Here is a 21318-nt window from a genome sequence, read left to right as displayed (position 1 = left end):
GGCAAAAGCGATTTATTCGAATTAGTACAAGCACAACGAGATATCCACTTAGATGAAACAAAATGGCGGAGCTGATATGCAGATTAGTTTCGACGCAAAGCATTGCGGTCACTATTAGGAATCTTGGCAAAGGAAAATGATAAATGGGATTCCGAATGGTATTCACTTTTTATATATCTATTCCTTCATTATTTTCAAAAAATATGAATCGTTATATTTTTACATTCTGTATAAAGAATTGCTTTTCAAACTTTCAGTTAATATTGCTTTTACTCCTGTTCTTCCCGTTAATAAAACAATATTTATGCACATTTGAATATTTTATACAAATAAAAACATCGGAAAAATACATTGTAAACTATTTCATTATCATTTTTGTCTAAATATCCGCTTTTTCGTGTACTTCCGGTTATGTGCTTCATTACTTCCGGTCAAAATGGCGGCCGTATAAGAAATCGATCCAAAAAACCGGTTTAACAGGAAAAATTGCGATGGCACCATATCACATATTAATCCCCATGTTTTTTCTCTACATTTCCTGAAAATTTGGTGCTTTTAACAGAAAGTGAACAATTCGGCCCCAAATTTGCACATATCTGCCCCACTTTTTTGACTATGAATCACTTCAGCGCTTGCCAGAGGATGGGGTACCTGATGATCTTACAACAGTGGAGGATCCAGAGTCAAATGAACAGCAAGATGCCGAACAAGAAGATGTAGAAAATCAGATTCCACACCACAGTCATTTAATCCTTCCTCTTCCACATCAACAACAAGCTGAACAGGATGCAATACGCGCATTAATTAATGGTGTGGATGCGCGAAACTGGCCAGCTAAGGCTGGAGATCCTATCAATGAACTCCGCACAGAGGGCTTCCATGGCATTTCCAACACTTTTTCCGTAAAGTTTCCTTAACAGACGGTTCAAACACCGTACTAAGTATGCAGACCTTTCAACTAATGGAATCTTTACTTGGGGAATTGTATCACACCCTCGATTTCCGTATTGGGCATGAAACAAAAAAACAACGGCATCAATTATTGTGACAAGCTCGCATTTACCTTACTCAAAATCCAGAAGATGCCAACTTAACGACCGAGGAACTTCGACAAATGGTAGGTCAGATGACTGCAAACCACCTCATGAATCGTGTTCAGCGTTATGTTGCTAAAATACGGGGAACAAAGCAATACTGGTATCAGCGATACCAGGAACTTAAGGCATTGATCACACAGAAAGGAGCACCCACTTTCTTTTTTACTTTTAGTGCTGCTGATAACTATTGGCCAGATCTACACAGACTTCTTCAAGAGCCAAACAATGCAGTTCCTTCTATTCGAATTAGGGCTGTCATTGATAATCCTCACGTCACATATGCTTTCTTTGTTTCACGGTTTGATGAATTTTGTTCCCATTGGCTGGATCGTGTAATGTATGCAGAATGGAAATGGCTACGCTTTGAGTGGCAAGCACAAGGCAGTACTCATGCGCACGGGTGCGCAAAGCTTTCCAATGACCCAGGCCTTTGCAGCCTTGTGAAGACAGCAGCGCAGGGATGGAAGCCGGAACAAATTTTACGCTGTCATGAACAACATCCAAGTTTTCAGCAGATGTCAAATGACTTCCAACCGCAAATAGAAGCAGGACAACAAGCACAACAAACTGTAAAACTGCACGCTAATTGGCTGGTCACAACTATCAATGATGCACTTCCGCAGGAGAATTGGACCATTCCCTCACCTCATCCATCAGCAATATCCATTGAGAATGTAGACAGTTTAGATAGAGACTATGAAGCTCTTGTTAATTCTGTAGAACGTCATACAAAATGTAGCACAGCATACTGCATTAAAATTAAACCCGGCCAGCAGCCAACATGCCGATTTAATTTCCCAAAAGACTGTCAGGATGAAACTACCATTGACTTTCAGCTCATAACAAAAGCTAACATTGATGAACATGAATTGACCATGAATTGACATGAATCACCCAAGCACAGGTGAAAGCATCACTTACCACGAAGCGAAATGATGGACACGTCAACTCCCTCAACCGTGTTATGTTACAACACTGGAGAGCCAATGTAGATCTTCAAGCCATTGTTGACACTGACCAGTGCATCCGGTACATGGAAAAATACGCTACAAAAGGTGAACCTCGATCACAGTCCGCATCTGCAATACTCACTGCATGTGTTAATAGACTCGACAATACAGACATGGCTTCATCAGCACTGCGAAGAGCGATGACTCAGGTCGCTGGAGAACGTGACCTAGCATCTCAAGAAACTGCACATATGCTTCTTGGAAAACCATTGTATTCTTGCACCTATTCCTTTCTCTGTGTCTCATTGGATGGAAGTCGAAGAGCTCGTATTGGAGATGAAGATGATGAAAACCAAGGTGATCAAGCATTAGACCCATCAGTACTTGACCATTATGCTACTAGAGCTACCTGGCAAGAAAATAACCCACCCATTCTTAACTTTAATTTTCTACATTTTGCCTCTGCTTACTATGTCACTAAGGGAGAGCTCAAACAACGTAAACAGGAAGTAATTATTAGGACTTTCCCAATTTTCTCTCCAGATCCTTCGGGAAAAAATTATGGTAATTACTGCAAGTATGCTCTAATTAAATATAAGCCTTGGTCTGGAGAAGTGAATACTGCATGGGATTGACTTGATGATTGCAATGAAAATCACATTCAGTGCTACCTTGCATTTCTTTCCTCTGAAAGTGCTGCGCATTACATTCCAATGTTACAGCAAGAGCTTGAACAAACACACCGTTATAATGGACATGACCACGAAGAGGACAACAGTGATGATGACGATGAGGAAGTACCACAACATGAGGGAGGACCAGAGGAGTGGATGCTGCTATGTCGCCTCAATCAACACTATGATGACACTCTCTCACAAGGAACCCAATCTCATGAAAATATGCAGTTTGACTGGACAGAAACTGCCAGAGCAATGCCTCCTGCCCTACTACGTGAATCTGCTAACTGGATTACAAAACGCAGAGACGAGGCTCTAGAGGACCCAATTAGACGACAGCAAGAAACTGTTGATCCAGCACGACTGAATAGACAACAGATGCTTGCTTACAATATCCTTGCTTCTCATCATGCAGCGCTAAACAGTGCAACTCCCCCAGAACCACTACAAGTCATTATCACAGGAACAGCAGGATCAGGTAAGTCCTATCTTATTAATGCCATAAAAGCCCTTCTAGGAGGCACATGTATACTTACAGGAACCACTGGTTTGGCAGGCTACAACATTGAGGGTTGTACCTTACACTCAGCTTTACAGCTGCCAGTTCGTAATAATAATAATAATGACTTGCAAGGAACAGCATTGCAACGTCTGCAACTTGGTTTCTCTGGAAAGCAGTACCTTATTACTGATGAAATGTCGATGCTTGGTCAGCGGACACTAGCTTGGGTCAATAAGCGTCTACGACAAGCCACAGGAAAACTTAATGAACCTCTTGGAGGGATTTCCGTGATGCTCCTTGGAGATTTTGCGCAGCTATTACCTGTTGGAGATAAGCCTATTTATGCTTCCCCATCCCAGTCCAGTTTTTTACTCACACAGCATGGACATTCCATTTATTGTCTATTTCAAACAGTGGTTATGCTATCAGAAAATATTAGACAGGCTGGAAACAATCCTGAGGCAGAAGAATTTCGCGCAATACTCCTTCGCTTACGAGATGGTCAGAGTACTCAAGATGACTGGACGACACTCTGTCAGAGGACACCACAGCATGCTAACATGAGTGACTTCACAGATGCACCGCGATTATATTTTGACAAACTCAGTGTGGAAAAGTACAACTTTGAGAAACTTAAGAACCTAGGATTGCAAATAGCTCGTATTTCTGCTATTCATTCAGGTAGAAATGCTAAGAATGCCAAATCCAATGATGCTGGTGGCCTCGATGCTGTAATTTTTCTTGCACGCGGTGCTGCTGTTATGCTTACAAGCAACCTGTGGCAGGAAGTGGGCCTGTGCAATGGTGCCACTGGTGTAGTGGAAGATCTACTCTTCCATCCTGATCGCTCTCCACCTTGCTTACCCATTGCAGCACTCGTACATTTCTCACACTACACAGGCCCTGCTTTTTTACCAACAAACCCTAAGACTGTCCCCATACTACCACATTTATTTGAATGGGAAAGTGATGGGTAGATACTTTCCCGACAGCCGCTGCCACTGCGATTGCGATATGCCGTGACCATTCATAAATCACAAGGTCAAACATTACCTCAAGTCGTGGTCGACTTAGGTACAGCAGAAATAGCGGCAGGAATTAGTTTTGTTGCTATTTCTAGAGTACGCTCCTTACAAAATTTGGTGTTGCAGCCAATGTCATTTCAACGACTACAAGCAATTGGAAAAAGCAAGCAATTACAGGAAAGACTCCGAGAAGAAGAAAGGTTGAGAAATCTAGCCCAAGTTAACGCGCTTCGACACAAGCACCTTTAGTCCATTTGTGACATTTCAAGAACCAACATCTCAAGGCAAGTAACTTTTTAATAAATCTGAGACTTACTTTGGGCCCAAAATAAAGACATATAGCGGGCACCCTGTATATAACGGTCACCATGTCATTTTCCAATGGTGACTGTTGTACGAAGGCATTGGCAGATCTAGGGTAGGAGCCCGGGCGCCCAGGCTCCCCCTCTCCCCTCATTTGTAGACCAGACTGAGGCCCGAAGGGCCGAAATAAATTTGTGGGACACCGCCTCCCCCCTTATCTCAGCATCTGGATGACCTATCCCCCGGCTTATCTGAAGGGCTGAACCCGCCACTGGCAGGTTTGACTGTATTAGGGATTCAAGGCTTTTTTTAACAATCGCATTCCTGTTCATGATAAATTCCATTATATTTCCTTCCTCAAACCATTTTACATGGACCAATTAACTACAACATAACATCCAACAGCTTTATATATAAACACCACTGTGTTGTTTCAGTGGATTTTTCCTTGCTTGCCTTCTATTCTGTAAGAAATTCTGCATAATTAGAACACCTCTGAATATTAGTACGGCACATAGTTGCCACAGCTCAGCTGACCTGCAATCAGGTTCAACTCAACAAAAAAAGAAAAAAAAAACCTACACTATATTACGAAAACACACTGGGGATTTTTTTTTATTCAGGAATAGCATCATTCTCTTCTCTTTGGGTTTTTCGAATGTAATTCTTTTTGACCATTTTGAAATTCACATAATGAAAAATGATGCATTGCTAGCATTATAGTCTTTGTGACATTCATGTCATTTACTCAAAAAATCCTAAATGGGTGAATAGGATGGCTGTAAGGGGAGGATGGAGGCCATCAGTAGGACTCATTGCCCTTTCAGTTGCTCAGGACAATTGTACAATATCAATGCAATAAGTATGGTTATTTTCATCGGCAATCACTGTGGCAACCATGTACATGCACCTGGGTACATTTTGAGAATTATGAAACTGGTCACCTTGCCCATCACTTGTAATTTCATACCAATTGCCAATTCCTGCAAAGGTGTATGTTCCCTGTACATACAGCGCAACAAATAATGTCCCCTTACATACTCATTTCGGCCGTTTCTAGAGACATAATGCTAATGAACACCCCCATCTTTCATATTAATTAATTGCGGCTGATTAGTTTCATAATTCTCATCATGTGCAACCTTATTGAAAGGTCTTTCAATTTCACTTTATTTTACTGTTTCTAAACAATAATGGTCAAGGTATTCATCGAATTAAAATATTTGTCAAATCTCTCATTGCTTTGGTTGAATAACAATAAACAATCCTTTCCCACCAATACCTAGCATTTACTTGTTGTTTTCCCTACACCATCACTTCTGCCATTTCATTCACTCATCCATTTCATAGACTGTATTTCTCATTTGTTAACTCTTATGTGACCAGAACTCAACCAAATGCCACTGAATAATTATTTCTCAGCAGTCATCAACTTACACCCATACCAGTTCTCCCTTTCGGCGGCGAGGGGACTGGGGTCCAAATTCCTCCCACCACAAGGCAAGGGACCATATTGCAGTTACATGGGTGACTCCAATTCTCTGGTGCGCTTCCATTCCGTGCATTTGATAGGCCACCCACCCCAAACCTTCGCGAGGTTCTGCGATTCACGTATTTCTGGCTTAAATGCATTGATACAATTTTTGGACATTTTAGAAAGCCTTCTTAACTCATTACACCCGGGATGACACCCAAATCATCGCACATTGAATTTCGAACTAGTCTGCGTGCAGTCTCTTATTTTTCTTTGCCAGGATCCGATTACTACGACTCCTGTCATTGCAAAGGGTCCAGAGTTACTTGCACGCGAAACCCAGTCACGAGGGCGTATTAAAGCCCGAGAGTAAAAAATAAGAGACCGTCTTTTCTCGTCTCGACGTCCCAATCCCTTATTGTAACGTAAAGTCGTGGTTTGCAATCGCGCTGGCTGAGATAAGAACTCTACGGAGTTTAAGAGAAAAGGCGGACTGCAAGCAGTATAATGTCGAACCAGAAAAAAGGCAATGGACCCCCTCCTCCCCCAAACCCCAACCACGCGCCCAAAACACGTTTGGTGAAGTCTTCAAGACAAATCCTGTCATAAGCCTTTTTTATTGTCAGACCTCCCGTGGCCACTTTGATGACCTCTGGGCTCGTCACGTCTTCCTCTTCACGAGGGCCCATTATTTATGGGGGGGGGGGGGGGGAGGACGGAGAGGGGGGAAGTCCTCCCTTTTGTGACCTCTCTTGGCCTCTGAATTACGATCGGTGCCAGGAAAAAAATTTCGAAATTAGAATTCGGCATTAATGAATCACAGGAGAACCAGCAAGAGACACAATTTATTCGGCCTTTAACAGATAGAAATAGCGCACTGAAAAAATGCTTTCTGAGGGACCACTTTACATGACGTAATGAATGATGTTATTTGGCGCGAATTTACAATTTTTATCCCGCACATTTAGAATTGCCCTTCGACATGTAAACACGTCGAATTAATTCATATTGCCGATTTTTCGAAATCGGAATGTTTCGACCATTCAAGGCGTCCCAACTTTCTACATAAGGCGTCTCAAAGTCAAAGACAGGATCGGGAACGGTAGTTTTGGCGAGGTTTTCACAACGGAGTTTAGGTTGAGCTAACAAGCCGCCGAAACAGTCGTGGTGAAGAAGACTATCGGCGCCCTAGATGGTGAGGAGAAGAAGCTATTTCTCAAGGAAGTGGCCCTGCTGAATAAGCTTAACCACCCAAATGTAGTCAGTTAAAAAGCTGTTTGCTACACACCCAGCCTCGTTCCCGGTCGTCCTCGGCGATTTCGGATGTGACGTCACCTGTCAAGCTTGTCGGGAAAATTCGCGCTCCGTTCCAAGCCTCCTCTGGTCACTCGGATAGCGCGAACAGGCCTGGGTACGAGGCTGCTACACACCCTGTGCCTTTATGATGGAGTACGTATATTTTAGTTTCACTCCGTTTAGAGATGATACACGAGTGAGCAGTTTAGGGGAATTATTACTTCACATCGACGCAGACTATAAGTGTGAAGGTTTCGAAACGCTGGTTGCGTTCGCTGTTAAGGAGATCGTCAGCGGCCTCGGATATCTTCATTTCAATGGCGTAGCACAAATTACGAGAGCGGGTATTGCCCTCAGCGGTTAGCATCAGTCGTTTTTGTCAAAGGGGTCTTCTTTTTAGTCTATGGGATCTTCGTTTTACTCCAAGGGGTCTTCATTTTAGTCCGTGGGGTCTTCGGTTTGGTCCATGGGGTCTTCGTTTTAGTCCATGGGGTCTTCGTTTTAGTCCAACGGGTCTTAGGTCTTAGGTCTTCGTTTTTGGATCTTCGTTTTAGTACCACCCCTTGTACGAAGTAAAAGCGTTGTGCCCACTGTGTGTTGTTGGCATGCAGTGCAGGGTGAAACCACTCTCTAGTCTTAGGGAAGACTCATTCTCCCTTACCTGCTACATACGATTTTCACGATCTTTGTTGTTTGGAAAAATTCAGGCAAGATCAAATGAGACCTTATCAAAACAGAAGGTCAAAGGTTTAGCAATGAATTTTGCTCCAATGTTTTAAGACAACGGCATTGATTATTGTGGCAATGAATTTCAAACGTTTTTACTTTGATTACGAAATCCGTAAAAAATGCGGAATGACAAATCCCTAATAGTTTCCGTGATGGCTAATCTAAGGTGTAGTCGCAGACTATTTATATGAGCCACAAGTTCCTTCCTCGAGGACCGAATGAGTAGTTTCAAAGCCAGGGATATCTGATCGTTTGAATGGACAATTTTCTCATTGCATCTTCGGTGTTCAATTTTTTTGTTATTTGAACGATCGATAAAAAAAAAACAGCGCAAATGAGAAGATTGCTTTAACTACAGTAAGTACTATTTGCGAAACACTTACCCTGACACGAGACGCTGAATATACAAACAAAACCGAAGACAAGGAGGTGCTGTACAGACGACATAATTCACAGGCTTTATACAGTCCTATCGACACCAGTCTTTCTTGTTTAACAGTGTCTCATCGTCACTTCCTTGATATAAAATTAGTAAAATTTCACGTCAGCGATATGTTCGTTCGTCTCGACCTTCGGTTCAGTGAATTGTAATCTGATAACAGGCCAAAAATCGATTCTAGATGGTGTGCATGACGTATGCGGGTAAACATTTACTAAACATCAAGTCACGCACAAGTAAGTGTGGTTCTAGCGAATCCTTAGAATACGGCATTTATTCTTGGATTGCGGTTCATAAAATGAAAATATCAGCGTTGTAAAATGTTTACTGAATAAGCAAAATATGACTTACAGCTGAGCTAAGGAACCAGGATTGTTTCTGAAACGTTTTTCACAAAGATTAAAGGAGCTCACAACCGGGAAACTGATCATCCTTCCGAATTTTCCCTTTTTATCATATTAAATGTAGTTTCCAAGAAATTTTAGAAAGCAATCTTAATCCCTTTATATACAAATATTAAAACAAAACTCAATGCAGGGCTGGCACTACGGCAAAGGGCTGATTTATTACAGGCCACATATTTCGGCTAACAAAATTAGCCTTCCTCAGGGCCAGAACTGTACGGAAAGAAAATATCTTTTTAACGCCGCTCCTAAATTTGAATTTGAAATTCACATAAGTGGTTAATAATTAACAACAATTATAAATACTAGATAGAATAATATTAAACTAATATGAAAAAAAAGTTCCTAAAATTGTACTTAGAGTGACTGTTAACGTAGCTACCAAGGCTGACACGTTGTCAACTTTGTTGCTAGCTAGGCATCTGTATTCTCCCCTGTCAATCCTGTTCACATTTGTTATGGACAGTTGTTTGCTGGCTTCTGATAAACTGATTCTAGGATTAGCAGTCACATTTATAGTAGTTTCATTTATGGTCCATGAGAGACTGGGCTCAGGAACACCATTTGCAACACATGAAAAGGTCACATTAGATCCTTCACTCGTAGTCTGACTCTTTTGGAGTTGTCGTGAACTCCGGGGCAACTGTGATAAGCAAATAAAAAAGTACACTCTTTGGCCAAATGATTATTCATTGGCTCGTAAACTTTGATGCTGTAGTTATGTTCTAAAGGTGTGTTTGTTGTTTAACAATTTGTTATTGTTTTAATTGTGAGTTCCATCAATGTTTTGCGTTTAAGTAGACGGACCTTTTTCTAGCATCCTTTCTTACATTGTACTGTTAGCTTAGCAGCATTGCATGTCACTGTGGTAACGTTGTTGCTAGCCACGCATCTGTATTCTCCACTGTCCGTCCTCTTCACATTTGTTACAGTCAGTTGTTGGCCGTCAGCTGTTGAACCGATTCTAGGATTGGCGGTCGGATCTATTGCAGTTCCATTTATGGTCCATGAGAGACTGGGCACAGGAACACCACTTGCAATACACGAAAAGGTCACATTAGATCTTTCATTCGCCGTTTGCGTTGAATTATGTAGGTTGGACTTAATTGATTCAAACATAGATCTCCTCATGTATTTAATTGAAGGGATTAGGTTCATTACATGAAAAGTTCAACCCTTAAACTGGGCCTAAAGTTACGCATATATGATAATATGTAAAGGAAAATCTCTTTAACAAGAGTATTCAACGGGTTGTTTTTGTTTTCTCTTTTTCACACCAGAGTGGAATATTTCTCAGCACCATTGCAACTCTTAGCACTGTAATGGGTGTCCCAGTAAGACTGACCAATGTATCTGTTCCTAACGGTGGTCTCCAGTCACATGACATGAGAGTGCTTCAGCTTCTGCGCATGATCTGCAATGGAACACTGGCTGCAAACACAGGACTGTCCACCGTGACATACATCCCTGGAGAGTTGCTGAGTGGCACTTCTCAGCTGAAGCCGGGAGATTAGGGTATGTCGCAATATCCACATACAAATTCTTGTGTCTGATTCCATACATTTCCTTACAGAACTAGTTGAGAAAATTTGTTTCATGATCACCAAATTTTTCCTTTTAACTGTCATAACCTTCTTACTTGAATATGTATTGGTATGGTTAGGAGAAAATTGATGTTGGTCATTATACATGTAAAAAGAAAGTAGCAGCTGCAATGACATGTTTAAACTCAGGTGCTACAGACACGGAGGGAAAGGGGTACAGTGTCTGAAAAGCAGATTACTCTGTACCTGTATCAAAGTGCAAAGAAAATGAATTTTGCAGATAATTCTTTCTCGGCAAGGATGTGCCAAACATTTTTACTGATTAATTGAACTGACAATAATTACATTGTATTACCAATTACATCCCTCAAAACTAAAAATTTAGAAATATAGTCCTGACTAGCACAGTTACAAAGTCTGTCAGCCTGAGGCTACAGCGCATACAACATGTATGTGCACATATATTCCACTAACCTCATTTTGTAGCGAGGCCTTACATATCTCTTCACATTTTTACACCACCAGTGTAAGAAGAAATTGAAATGGACAGACGGCCAAAACATCGCAATCTGTTCAAACATTTTGTTCAGAGACATTTCTTGCAATGGCCTTTGTTCTGTCGAGTCCTTCTCGTTTTAATGAAAAATGCCACGAGGAGCCGCAAGGGGTGATATTTTTGCACGGCATCTGGCGGCACATCAAAGAATTTGGAATTGAACGGCAAATTCCTAGAATATCTTCGCCAGTTAAGCTAGAGAAAAGGTGTTAAAAAACCTCAGGATCCAAAACAACACGTCAATCAAAATATCACTTGGACCTTTTCGCTAATGAAAAGCTGTCACGCGGCTAAGCTTGAATTAGACATATATTGAAATAGGAACTCGTGTCAATAAAGTATCAGAAGTGAGCGGGAATCGCTCCTGGTTAAAAAACTGGTTCACAGGGATATGCATCTCTTCCAGTTAAGGGAAGGGAATCAGAACTGCTTTTCATGCAGGAACAGGTTTTCTTCGGGCTAACTACTAAACCTCAGCTTATTTCACTCCTTGACATTGTCAAAGCGCATTTTGTAAAGATAACTTTTTCCGCTTTATCAGCTTTTTTTTATATTCTATTCCATTAATGTTTAACCTCCCTCAAAAAGCCAAATAATATAAATACTGTTGTTAAAAAAAGCGTTTTACCTGTTTTACGTGAATTCGCTACCCAAAGATCACTATGCTGAAAGGACAGGGCAAAATTTCCAGGAGAGAGGCATTAATTTTTTTTCCCACGAGGTTACAAAGAGAAAATGCAATGATTATTATTAATGTAACCATCAGGTATACTCTACCCACGAGTTTACGGACAGCAAATGCAGTGATTATTATTAATGTAGCCATCGGGTAAATTCTACCCACGAGGTTACAAAGAGAAAATGCAATGTTTATTATTAACGTAACCTTCAAGTATGTTCTACCCACGAGGTTACAGAGAGCAAATGCAGTGACAGGGGCGGATCTAGGGAGAGGGTGCAGGGGGTGCGCACCCCCCCCCCTCCTGAGATGACCTGCGGTTTTCTAATACAACTAGTATTTTGCAAAAAAAAAAAAATTATGTGGTTTATTGGTGTTGAAGTACAGCAAGAGACGAGTGCACCCCCTCCTAAAAAAAATCCTGGATCCGCCCCTGAGTGATATTATTAATGTAACCATCAGGTATGTTCTACCCACGAGGTTACAAAGAGAAAGTGCAATGATTATTATATACGTAACCTTCAGGTATGTTCTACCCACGAGGTTACAGAGAGCAAATGCAGTGATTATTATTAAATGTAACCATCAGGTATATTCTACCCACGAGGTTACAAAGAGAAAATGCAATGATTATTATTAACGTAACCTTCAGGTATGTTCTACCCACGAGGTTACAGAGAGCAAATGCAGTGATTGTTATTAATGTAACCTTCAGGTATGTTCTACCCACGAGGTTACAGAGAGCTTGCAAATGCAGTAACCATTATTAGATTTTAGTGCAACTATCAGGTTGAGTTCCTCCATTAAAAGAGTTTTTTGCTAGGGTTAAATAAGTTTGGCTTTCATGAGTTTCAAGGTGCAAGAAATTATCAGTATAATTATAGCACACAAACATTGTCATCTAATTTTTCGCACGTAGCCGGAGTAAGTCAAGAAATGAAGCATATGTAACGAAAAATCGTCCTCAGATGATCTCCATATTAAGTAAATTGTACTAAACGTTGCGAAAGAAATTATTGTTCGTATCCGTCTTATCCATCGTAAAAGCGAGGGGTCATCGCATGACATCCGGTATATTAAACAGAGGTAATACTCACGGGTTTCACGAGTTGTATGCACTATTTTTCGCCGAGAAACAAATTTAAACTTCAATTCTTACCTAGCAGTAGTCCGTTCTTTTACCTTGCATGCGACAACAAATCTGTTAAAGGCGAACAAAGCGATTCCGGCACTCTTCTTTATGATGAGTAGCAAGCCGCAGGAACTGAAGCCGCTTGACTGAAGTAAAATCCACCGATATGCACGGCATTCTCACTACAAATATAAACAAACGTTGCGGGGAAAAAAAAGAACGAGGAGGAAAAAATGCCAGATCTTCGCCTTGGCAATGCATTCCAGCTACCATGCCGGCGTATCTCCAGAAGGTGGACTCGAAGTGGGACAAACCTTGTGATTTTTTTTTTAGACGCCTTTTGCGCGCAAACTAATTTATTCTGGCGCGAAATGAAGATTAACAATAGGTATACTGAAATCTAATCCACGACAAGAAGATTTTCGCACTGTAGCGCGACATATTCAATGCCTATTTTTACAAGTACGCGGAGAAAGTGGTCCACTAGTTTAACCTTTTTTAAGATGAATTTACTCCACAAAGGCAAAATGAAATGTTTTATCTCTATGTTGTTTACGTGCCGGATTAGAAGGCAGAAGTAAATTCATCGTACAAACCCCATCAAAATGAAAGTACACGAATGAAACGGAATAAGTCTGGAACGGTTTAGTTTCTACTCGGCAGCTTCTTTGCTTTCATAACAAAAATTTAATGTTGCAGTATGTTTTAAACGTTGGCATATCAACGCGCACAGTCACTGAATGAAAACAACAGTCACGATCACGTTCTTCGAAACCGACCAGACGCGCGCGACCTACCACTGTTATGGCAAGCAATTATCCTGAAGGTGTTAATGTTCCCGTGACAGTCTTCGCACTGAAGGTGTAAATGGTAAACCGAACGGTCGCTTCGATCATCAGAAAGACCTGTCAACTTTGATGATTTAACTGATTAAATTACGGGACAGAAATTTTACTGCTTGCGGCTCCTCGTGCATTCAAAAAATCAACTTGCGTGATCGTCGTCGCCTCGCGTGACATCCAAGTTTATTGCGACTACTGACGATGTCGATAATTTGTTTGTTGTTTGTCTTTCTGTGACAAAGCTAGAGAGGGGGACCTTTTGATGTTTGGTTACCAGCGTTAATATACATAACGCTTCACATGGCCCCGTCATAGTCAAGTCTTACTGGTCGGCGGACTTCAACGTATTTTCCGTAAAGTTTGCGTAAGGATAATCACGACCCAGGTCACGAACATTTCTGTGTACAGATTAAAACAATTAACAACGATGGCGTCTGATTCAGAAAAGAAAGCTTGCGCCAGAGAAGACCGGTTGCTCTTTATGCGAGGTATTGTAGCAGGCAACGTGTTTTTGTTGCTGGTAGCTCTTCTAGCAGTCTACGGTCCTATACCAAGACCTCATCTGCCAAGTTTGGAAGCCTCTAACTAGTTTTCACGCTCCAGTGGCAAGCTGTTTCTGCTTTTAGTCTGATTGCAGGTAAGAATGTTTAACTTTTCTGAGTGCACGTTGTTTCGTTGTTTCTTTAATTTCACTAGTGAATCAACTTGAGTACATGTACAGGTGTATAAATTATACCAAACGTCCTCAACATCGTTTCGTTGCGTCCATATTGCTGGAGTCCTTGCCATGTCCTTGCAGTCCTGTTACTATTTCCCCGTTGTCCACCCTATATGTTTTGAACTAAAACTTGCTCTGGTGAAACTCTGTTGTCACAGACTCATAGATTGCGTGACACATGTTGGACATCTGTCAAACGTGCACACTTTTGTCTGTTCCCCGTGTTTTATAGTAAATTTACGTAGTATTTTAGTTTGTTTTATGTTAGTGGTGCTGTAGTCATAACCGCCAACACAGTGATTTCGAGTTTTTAATGTTAATGATTATGATACAGTCAGTGATAGGACGAACTGAGTGAAGCATTTGTTGCTGAAGCATTCAATTTAGCTGTCAATTCGAACACATTCTCAAAAATATCTTCTTCATTGCTCTTTATGATGTTGTACTGTAGCTCATAATTACAGTGTACAACTGTATGTGTAATGCATGTTACTGCTGTGACTGAAGGAGAAATTGAGCAAGACATTGTTCAATTCAATGCACATGTAACACCAGCTAAGACTTCTTTGAATCTGCCTGCAGGTCTGGTGTGGGTAGAGGCAACCCGAGGACTTACAACAGCAATTAATCCTCTGGACAAAGACGCAGAGAAACAGAATCTCAGTGGGGTAGCTCCTCGTTACGCATCCAACACACTAGAGCAGTATCTACTGAGTTCTGGAGATTCGCTCATTCTGTCATCTCATCTGTCATCTGAAAACATGCATGTTATTCCAGTGCTGGTGATTCTCTTCACGTTTGGTCGCCTCACGTTCGCTCTCGGCTACAAATACTATCATGCTCATTGGGCATTTGGGCATATGATCACAGCCTTCCCGACTGTTTATTTTATGTGTATTGTGTATACAGCTTCGCCAGGAATAACTTCGGTTACAGCAATAGAAGGCATGTTTGATTTTATCAAAAGCGTTCATTGGAATGTTAAAGTTTAGCACTTCAAAGCCAGTTTTTTCTTCTCACCCAGTTTGCTAAGCGTCTGCCCAGTATCAAAGGATGGGTTTTATTGTAATTGCTTGGAAATTAAAGACATACAAAAATGAAAACAAGATAAAGGTACTTATAACACCGATCTCGGCTTTTTGTTCATTGTATCAAAGCTTTTTTCTTTCTTTACAAAGACTTATGACTGGGGTCTTCGTTTTCTACGTAACCCCCCCCCCCCCCCCCCCCCAATGTAGAAAACAAAGACCCCCCTCAAAATCACTTGGGAACGGCTTGAAACTGCTTAAAACAACTTCTAGACACTAGAGGAGTGTAAGAAACCACACGATCTCCATTACCAAAAAATTTGACCAGGGTCTTTGATTCGTTTTCTACATAACCCCTATAGAAAGAGGTTTTTTATCAAAACAAGGTCATTTAATCAATCACTACTTTAAAACTTCATTTGGAATGATCCTGATTGACTTATTCACGTGTTTGAAGTTCGGATATGTTTTTGATCCTCGACAGAGGATTTACGGTACATAAAGGAAATTACTTGAATTAGTTTGCAAGGAACAAGAAGGTGAATTTGGCGAGATTTGTCACTAAAGCGACTAACATATATAATTACCATGTGGAGATGTAAGACCTTTCTTTCCCCTGGGACAAAGCAAACTGGCGGTTATAAAATCTCGAAAACGTTTTTGGTAATTGATAACCGTGTTGTTTCTTACACTCCTCTAGTGTCAAGAAGTCGTTCCAAGTAGTTTCGAACCATTTCTAAGTGATTTTGAGGGGGGTCTTCGTTTTCTAAACTTGGGGGGTTAGGGTTAGGTCAATTTCATTGATAATTGAAGATCTTGTTGCTTCTTACACATCTAAGGTCGAGATACCCGTTTCCAGCTATTTAAAGCTGCTTTTGAGGGGGTCTTCGTTTTTGGGTCTTAGGTCTTTGGGCCTGTTTACATGGAGTGGGGGACCCCAGTCTAGTGGGGTAGGTTTCTTCTGTTTTTTGTCCGCCAGAGCGTGAAAACAAAAGAAACCTACCCCACTAGACCGGGGTCCCCCACTCCATGTAAACAGGGTCTTAGATCTTCGTTTTCTATCCACCTCTGCCTTTAATTCGTATTAAGAAGAGAGTGACAGGGGTCACACAATAACAGCCAAAGAACCCTACTAATCGAGGAACTCACACCAAAAAACACAGGAATACATAAAAGGTAAGTCTCCTTTATTTATTTTATAGAAAAAAAGTAAAAGTAATGATATTTGGCGTTCGCAAACCTCAGTATTTTATTTGTCGTAAAAAGGTCTCAACGGTCGCTTGTAACGCGACACCGACTCTCTTGTAAGAAAGTAAATTTACATAACACACTCCTAACGTGAGCTTGGGACGCCTGTGAGAGGTGGTAAACCTTATTTTTTAGTAATAGTGCAAAGCGCTATTACAATACATGGTAGTCTGCTACACAGCCGTTTTTTAGTGTCGTCACGCAACACTCCTAAATACATGGGAGATCGTTAGATCTTTGCAGAATTTTGAAACATGGCAATTCGCAAGTCTATCACTTCGCAAACAACAGCGTAATGGCATTAAAATGCCATTACGCTGTTGCCACTTCAGACGAGCGATCATGAAATTACTTACCAATTTTTTTAAGAGATCTTTGGTTTCAAATTTACGTTTCTTGTTGCCTTCTTTGTTTTCTCTGTTTTCCTGACAAGGAAACTGCCCTTTGCAAGAACACTGTGTTCCATGCTCGAGTGGATAGAAGTTTACCGGGTCAAGTCAGCTGTTGTTTAATTTTTCAAATTAGTAACGGTCGATAACAGTTCGCGTGGACGACATTTATCAAATAACTCCTCTGCGCCCTGTGCAAGAGCCTTGTAAATAAACTCGTACTGATCCTTGGTTTGTACCATAGCAGGTCTCTGAGATCTCAACCGTTTCACAGTCTGGAAAACATCAACTACGCCCTCAGCCTTCAATCTCTCAATAAGCACACTTAGGGCACAGAAGACTCCTGTTCGGCCAACACCCTCCCTGCCAATAGAAAAGGACAAAAACATCGAGTTTACTGTTTAAATTCGTAAGCAATCGCATTTCTTCGGCTTTAAAATGAAATTTTTTGTGGGTATCAAGAAAGCACTAACTGGTGACACAATTTTTTCGTTTCCTACGTAGTGGAGACAGGACCGATATTTTGCGAGCCACACGAAGATCTAGCCATTTGCAGGGCCTGGAAGGCAGTACCTTCATTTCTCAGTTATTTTAAGACCAGCCCGAGAATGGAACCTGCAACCTACCGCTCAGGCGTCAAGCGCCCTACAGACTGAGCTAACCCTGCGGTTAAAGAAACTTTTTGCTGCATATCGCGACTTCGGAAATAATTGAAAGTTGCAGCGAAAGTCATTTTCCGGTCAATGGAATTTGGGAAGATCCCTGGCTACCGGGAATCTTTGGATACTTCACGACTGCTAAAATATATGAATAAACAATTTCGGAAATATCGTTTCAGACGACCTTAGCACATTGCCAGAGTGAAAAGGGGAGACCGGATAAGGGATATAAAAATCATCTTAAAGTTAAGCGAAATGGTTTACGCCACCCAATGAAAGGGAATCCAAGACAGTCTGGGAATTTGGATTTCTTGCCAGGGATTCTGGATTCCGGGTACTGGATTCCGGATTCCATAAGTAAACGAGATTCCGTATTCCCACGGATTCCACAAACAAAAAACTTGACGGATTCCGGTATCCGGATTCTTTTACACGAGGCAATAAGTTTAGTGATGCATGGGCAGTAGTAGCACCCAGTCCATACCTGCAATGCACGGTGATTGTAGTGTTTCCTGACTTCTGTTGCTACGTACATGACCAATTTGATCAATTAATCCTGATCCCGAGTCCGGGGTTCCAACATCGGGCCATCCAGTGTAATGATACTGACGCACCATTCGGGACGCAATCTCCTAAATCTATCTGTCTGTCTGTCTGTCTGTCTGTCTGTCCATCTCTCTATCTGTCTATCTGTCTGTCTTTCTGTCTGTCTGTCTGTCTGTCTGTCTGTCTGTCTGTCTGTCTGTCTGTCTATCTATCTATCTATCTATCTATCTATCTACCTGTCTGTCTGTCTGTCTGTCTGTCTGTCTGTCTGTCTGTCTATCTATCTATCTATCTATGTGTCTATATCTATCTTAAATACCAAGTTGAGGCTAGGGAACATGATGCACGCATGCAACATGGATTATCCACTTAGGAATTAGTTACGACAATATCACATGATACAAATTAGAAGTACACACAGGCTGTGACTCTGTTACGCGTGAGGTTGTCTGTAATAATGTCGCAAAGTGCAACATCCACCATCCAACTAAAGAAAATAATGTGTACGCATGCAACAAGGACTTTGCTGCACGTAATATCACAGGAAAACAGATCAGAAGAGCACAGGGACCGTGAAACTCGCGAGGTTGTCTGTGATTTCGCCACGTGCAACATCCACCATTTACCTACACTTAGCACACTTTTATTGCTTATTTCTTTGACGTCACTGCAAAGCTGCGACGTGATAACTGAACTTGCCAGGATATGGTTCTTAGGAATTCATCTCCAGAGACGTTCCCCTACATTTGACAAAGCTCGTGAGTTGAAATATAATAGGATATGAAGATTGAATGACGTTGCCTAATACGTGAACTACAATGTACACGATAAGGTAATGTGACTGGTCATTAATTTAATGATGCTAGGTGAAGTCCAAATAGGCTGGAAGTGTGAAAATATCATTTGGGAATACTAGAACCTTTTATTTTTTTCTTCCTATTTTTTTTAACATTTCCCCCAGTACCTTTCTACTCTCCGTTTCTTTAGAAAGGATCACAATAGTCGAAGACTTCTGTTCCCAGATCATGCGCCAAAAGTCAGGGATCACATCAGGTATGGGCGCTTGGGTAGCAATAAACGCTCTTCTCATCATGTATCGTCGATGAAGTTAGCGTTGATGTAGTCAGAGCCTTCTATGCCGGTAATAGCGCTAAGTTTAACAAGAGTGTCATCTAACGCTAACACGTTTGCATTAAGATTCTTGGCCTTGTTGTAGTGCATGTTGGCTGCCTGAAATTTGGACTGCGGTGCAGCACTGCCCCGACTTAAACGCGTAAACTCCTCGACCATTTCTGTTTGCCCAGTAGCAAATTATTATGCACGTTTAGGGTTAAAAATTTAATCTTCAATTTAGAAGAAACATTGGGATGATTTGCAAGATGATAACTGCAGCACCATTCACAAATCACAAAAATGTCCCAAGAAACACACCCCGGGAGCCATACTTTAAAATTACTTTAAACACGCTATTAATAGCGCTTTGAATGTTTTGTAAAAATGGGAATGAAATTAAGTACGACCGTCGAAAAAACACTGCGCTTCCCTCCCCCCTCATTAACCCAACAGTCTGTCTTAGTTAAAATGCGGTGTTGGCGTTGGGTTGTGGGAGGGACCCACGAAGTGGCCAAGGGCAGCTTCACAGAATCTTATAATATTCCATATTATTATCACTGGTCCCACGTAATCAGCAAAATTGGTGGAAATCCAATGAGGATATACCTGTATTTGCATTGACTTCCTTCCGCTGGATTTACTCGCACGTATTTTAGTATGCCCGTGAATAGCTTCCACGAGAACTTCATGGATAAAAGCATACTGTTCTTCTGTTTGCACAATGAGGTTTCTGTCACAGCGCAAAGTCATCACATATCCAAACACGTCTACTGTTTTCTCTGCCGCTACACGCTACAACATGGAGTCTACAGCAATAAACACACCAGTTCTCCCTGTACCGGCATTACAGTGAAGAACCTACAACACAAACAGCTTGAATGAGGAGAGCAAAGGTTGGTGAGAGCACAGGCTTCCCATTAATGTGCGTGGGGGTATTAATTCAGAGCCAACGTCGCCAATTTCGTTTTCCTAAATAAGGGAGTGCCATCATATTTTTGGTCGATGCCATCCCTGCTAACCAAGGTTTTTTCATGGTAGATATCATATATGCTCTGGATAAAATTACAATAAGTCAAAAGATACATTTTTAGTTTCAGAAAGAACAAAGTTTAAGCCAAACGTAAATTCACGGTAAACCCCCGGGAAAGGTTAAGGTTCACTTGTTGAAGATGCATGACTTACGAAAGATTAATAATCAAGATGTGCTCGTAAATGTTTCGGAATTTTGGCGGTTAGGTGTGAAAGTGAAATGGTAAGTGAGAGAAGCTTGCATAAAAAAAGGTTAGAGTTCACTTCTTACTAGTGAATTTCTTTCGTTTTTAGAAGAAACACTTTCTGTATCTGTTACAAAAATCAAAGGTCTCTATTGCGAGCAACTGTTACAACTCGCATTTGTATTTTTGCTTTTGTTGATGCCTACAAGAACTCTTTGTTGCTCGATGTGTACCTGTGTGGAACAGTTTTCCATCTACTGCTATTTTCGCTCCGTCTTTGTCCAGGTTTTAGTCCACAGCCAAAACCTATCTGCCATCACTTACTGCCTAATTATGCCACCCATTGCCACGATTAGCCTATGCTATAATTGGTAATTATGAAAAACCGAATCAGTGGATAATGCAATTCTAGAGTGCTGATTGGCTTAGCCATCATGGTGTATGAACCATTATTATTCATTCAAAATATTTCCCCAATTCTGATTGGCTAAAAGCCTACGCATAATTCACCATAACCAGTTACTGATGAGGAAATTTGGAAGAATTTTGTGTTTACCGAGGAAATGACGTCAAAAATGCAGCCCGCTACAGGTTAATGCATCGTTAACCGAGAAGACCTGGGGACAAGGTTGAGTTGTTTTGGTTGTGAAAACAAAAATGGCCGACCCTTCACTCGTTTCAAGAGTAAGAACTACAGCTGGAACTAGGCGAAATAGTAGCTAAAAACAGCAAAAAATAGCAAGAAGACAACTCG

The 21318-nt window shown here is 41.2% G+C and overlaps 1 protein-coding gene and 1 pseudogene across 1 annotated transcript; one reads left to right on the top strand and one right to left on the bottom strand.

Annotated features, from left to right (window-relative positions):
- The first annotated feature begins 2061 nt into the window (after positions 1 to 2061).
- Positions 2062 to 10410, top strand: LOC140953664 (uncharacterized). The gene is made up of 3 exons (XM_073403076.1): positions 2062 to 2556; positions 2713 to 4104; positions 10177 to 10410. The coding sequence occupies exons 1-3, from the start codon at positions 2062 to 2064 to the stop codon at positions 10408 to 10410; spliced, it is 2121 nt and encodes a 706-aa protein (XP_073259177.1).
- An 8620-nt stretch (positions 10411 to 19030) lies between these two features.
- Positions 19031 to 21318, bottom strand: part of LOC140953663 (tyrosine-protein phosphatase Lar-like) — a 111313-nt pseudogene continuing 109025 nt past the window's right edge.

Source organism: Porites lutea, chromosome 12, assembly GCF_958299795.1.
Source record: "Porites lutea chromosome 12, jaPorLute2.1, whole genome shotgun sequence".
Classification (NCBI taxonomy): Eukaryota; Metazoa; Cnidaria; class Anthozoa; order Scleractinia; family Poritidae; genus Porites; species Porites lutea.
This window is presented reverse-complemented; position numbering and strand designations above follow the sequence as displayed.

Bases quoted from the DNA above. Each gene is read 5' to 3' on its own strand.
- LOC140953664 (XM_073403076.1), top strand. From the start codon at position 2,062: ATGTTACAACACTGGAGAGCCAATGTAGATCTTCAAGCCATTGTTGAC. The intron at 2,557-2,712 runs GTAATTATTAGG...AATCACATTCAG, and splicing joins TCAAACAACGTAAACAGGAA to TGCTACCTTGCATTTCTTTC. The intron at 4,105-10,176 runs GTACATTTCTCA...TTTTCACACCAG, and splicing joins GCTTACCCATTGCAGCACTC to AGTGGAATATTTCTCAGCAC.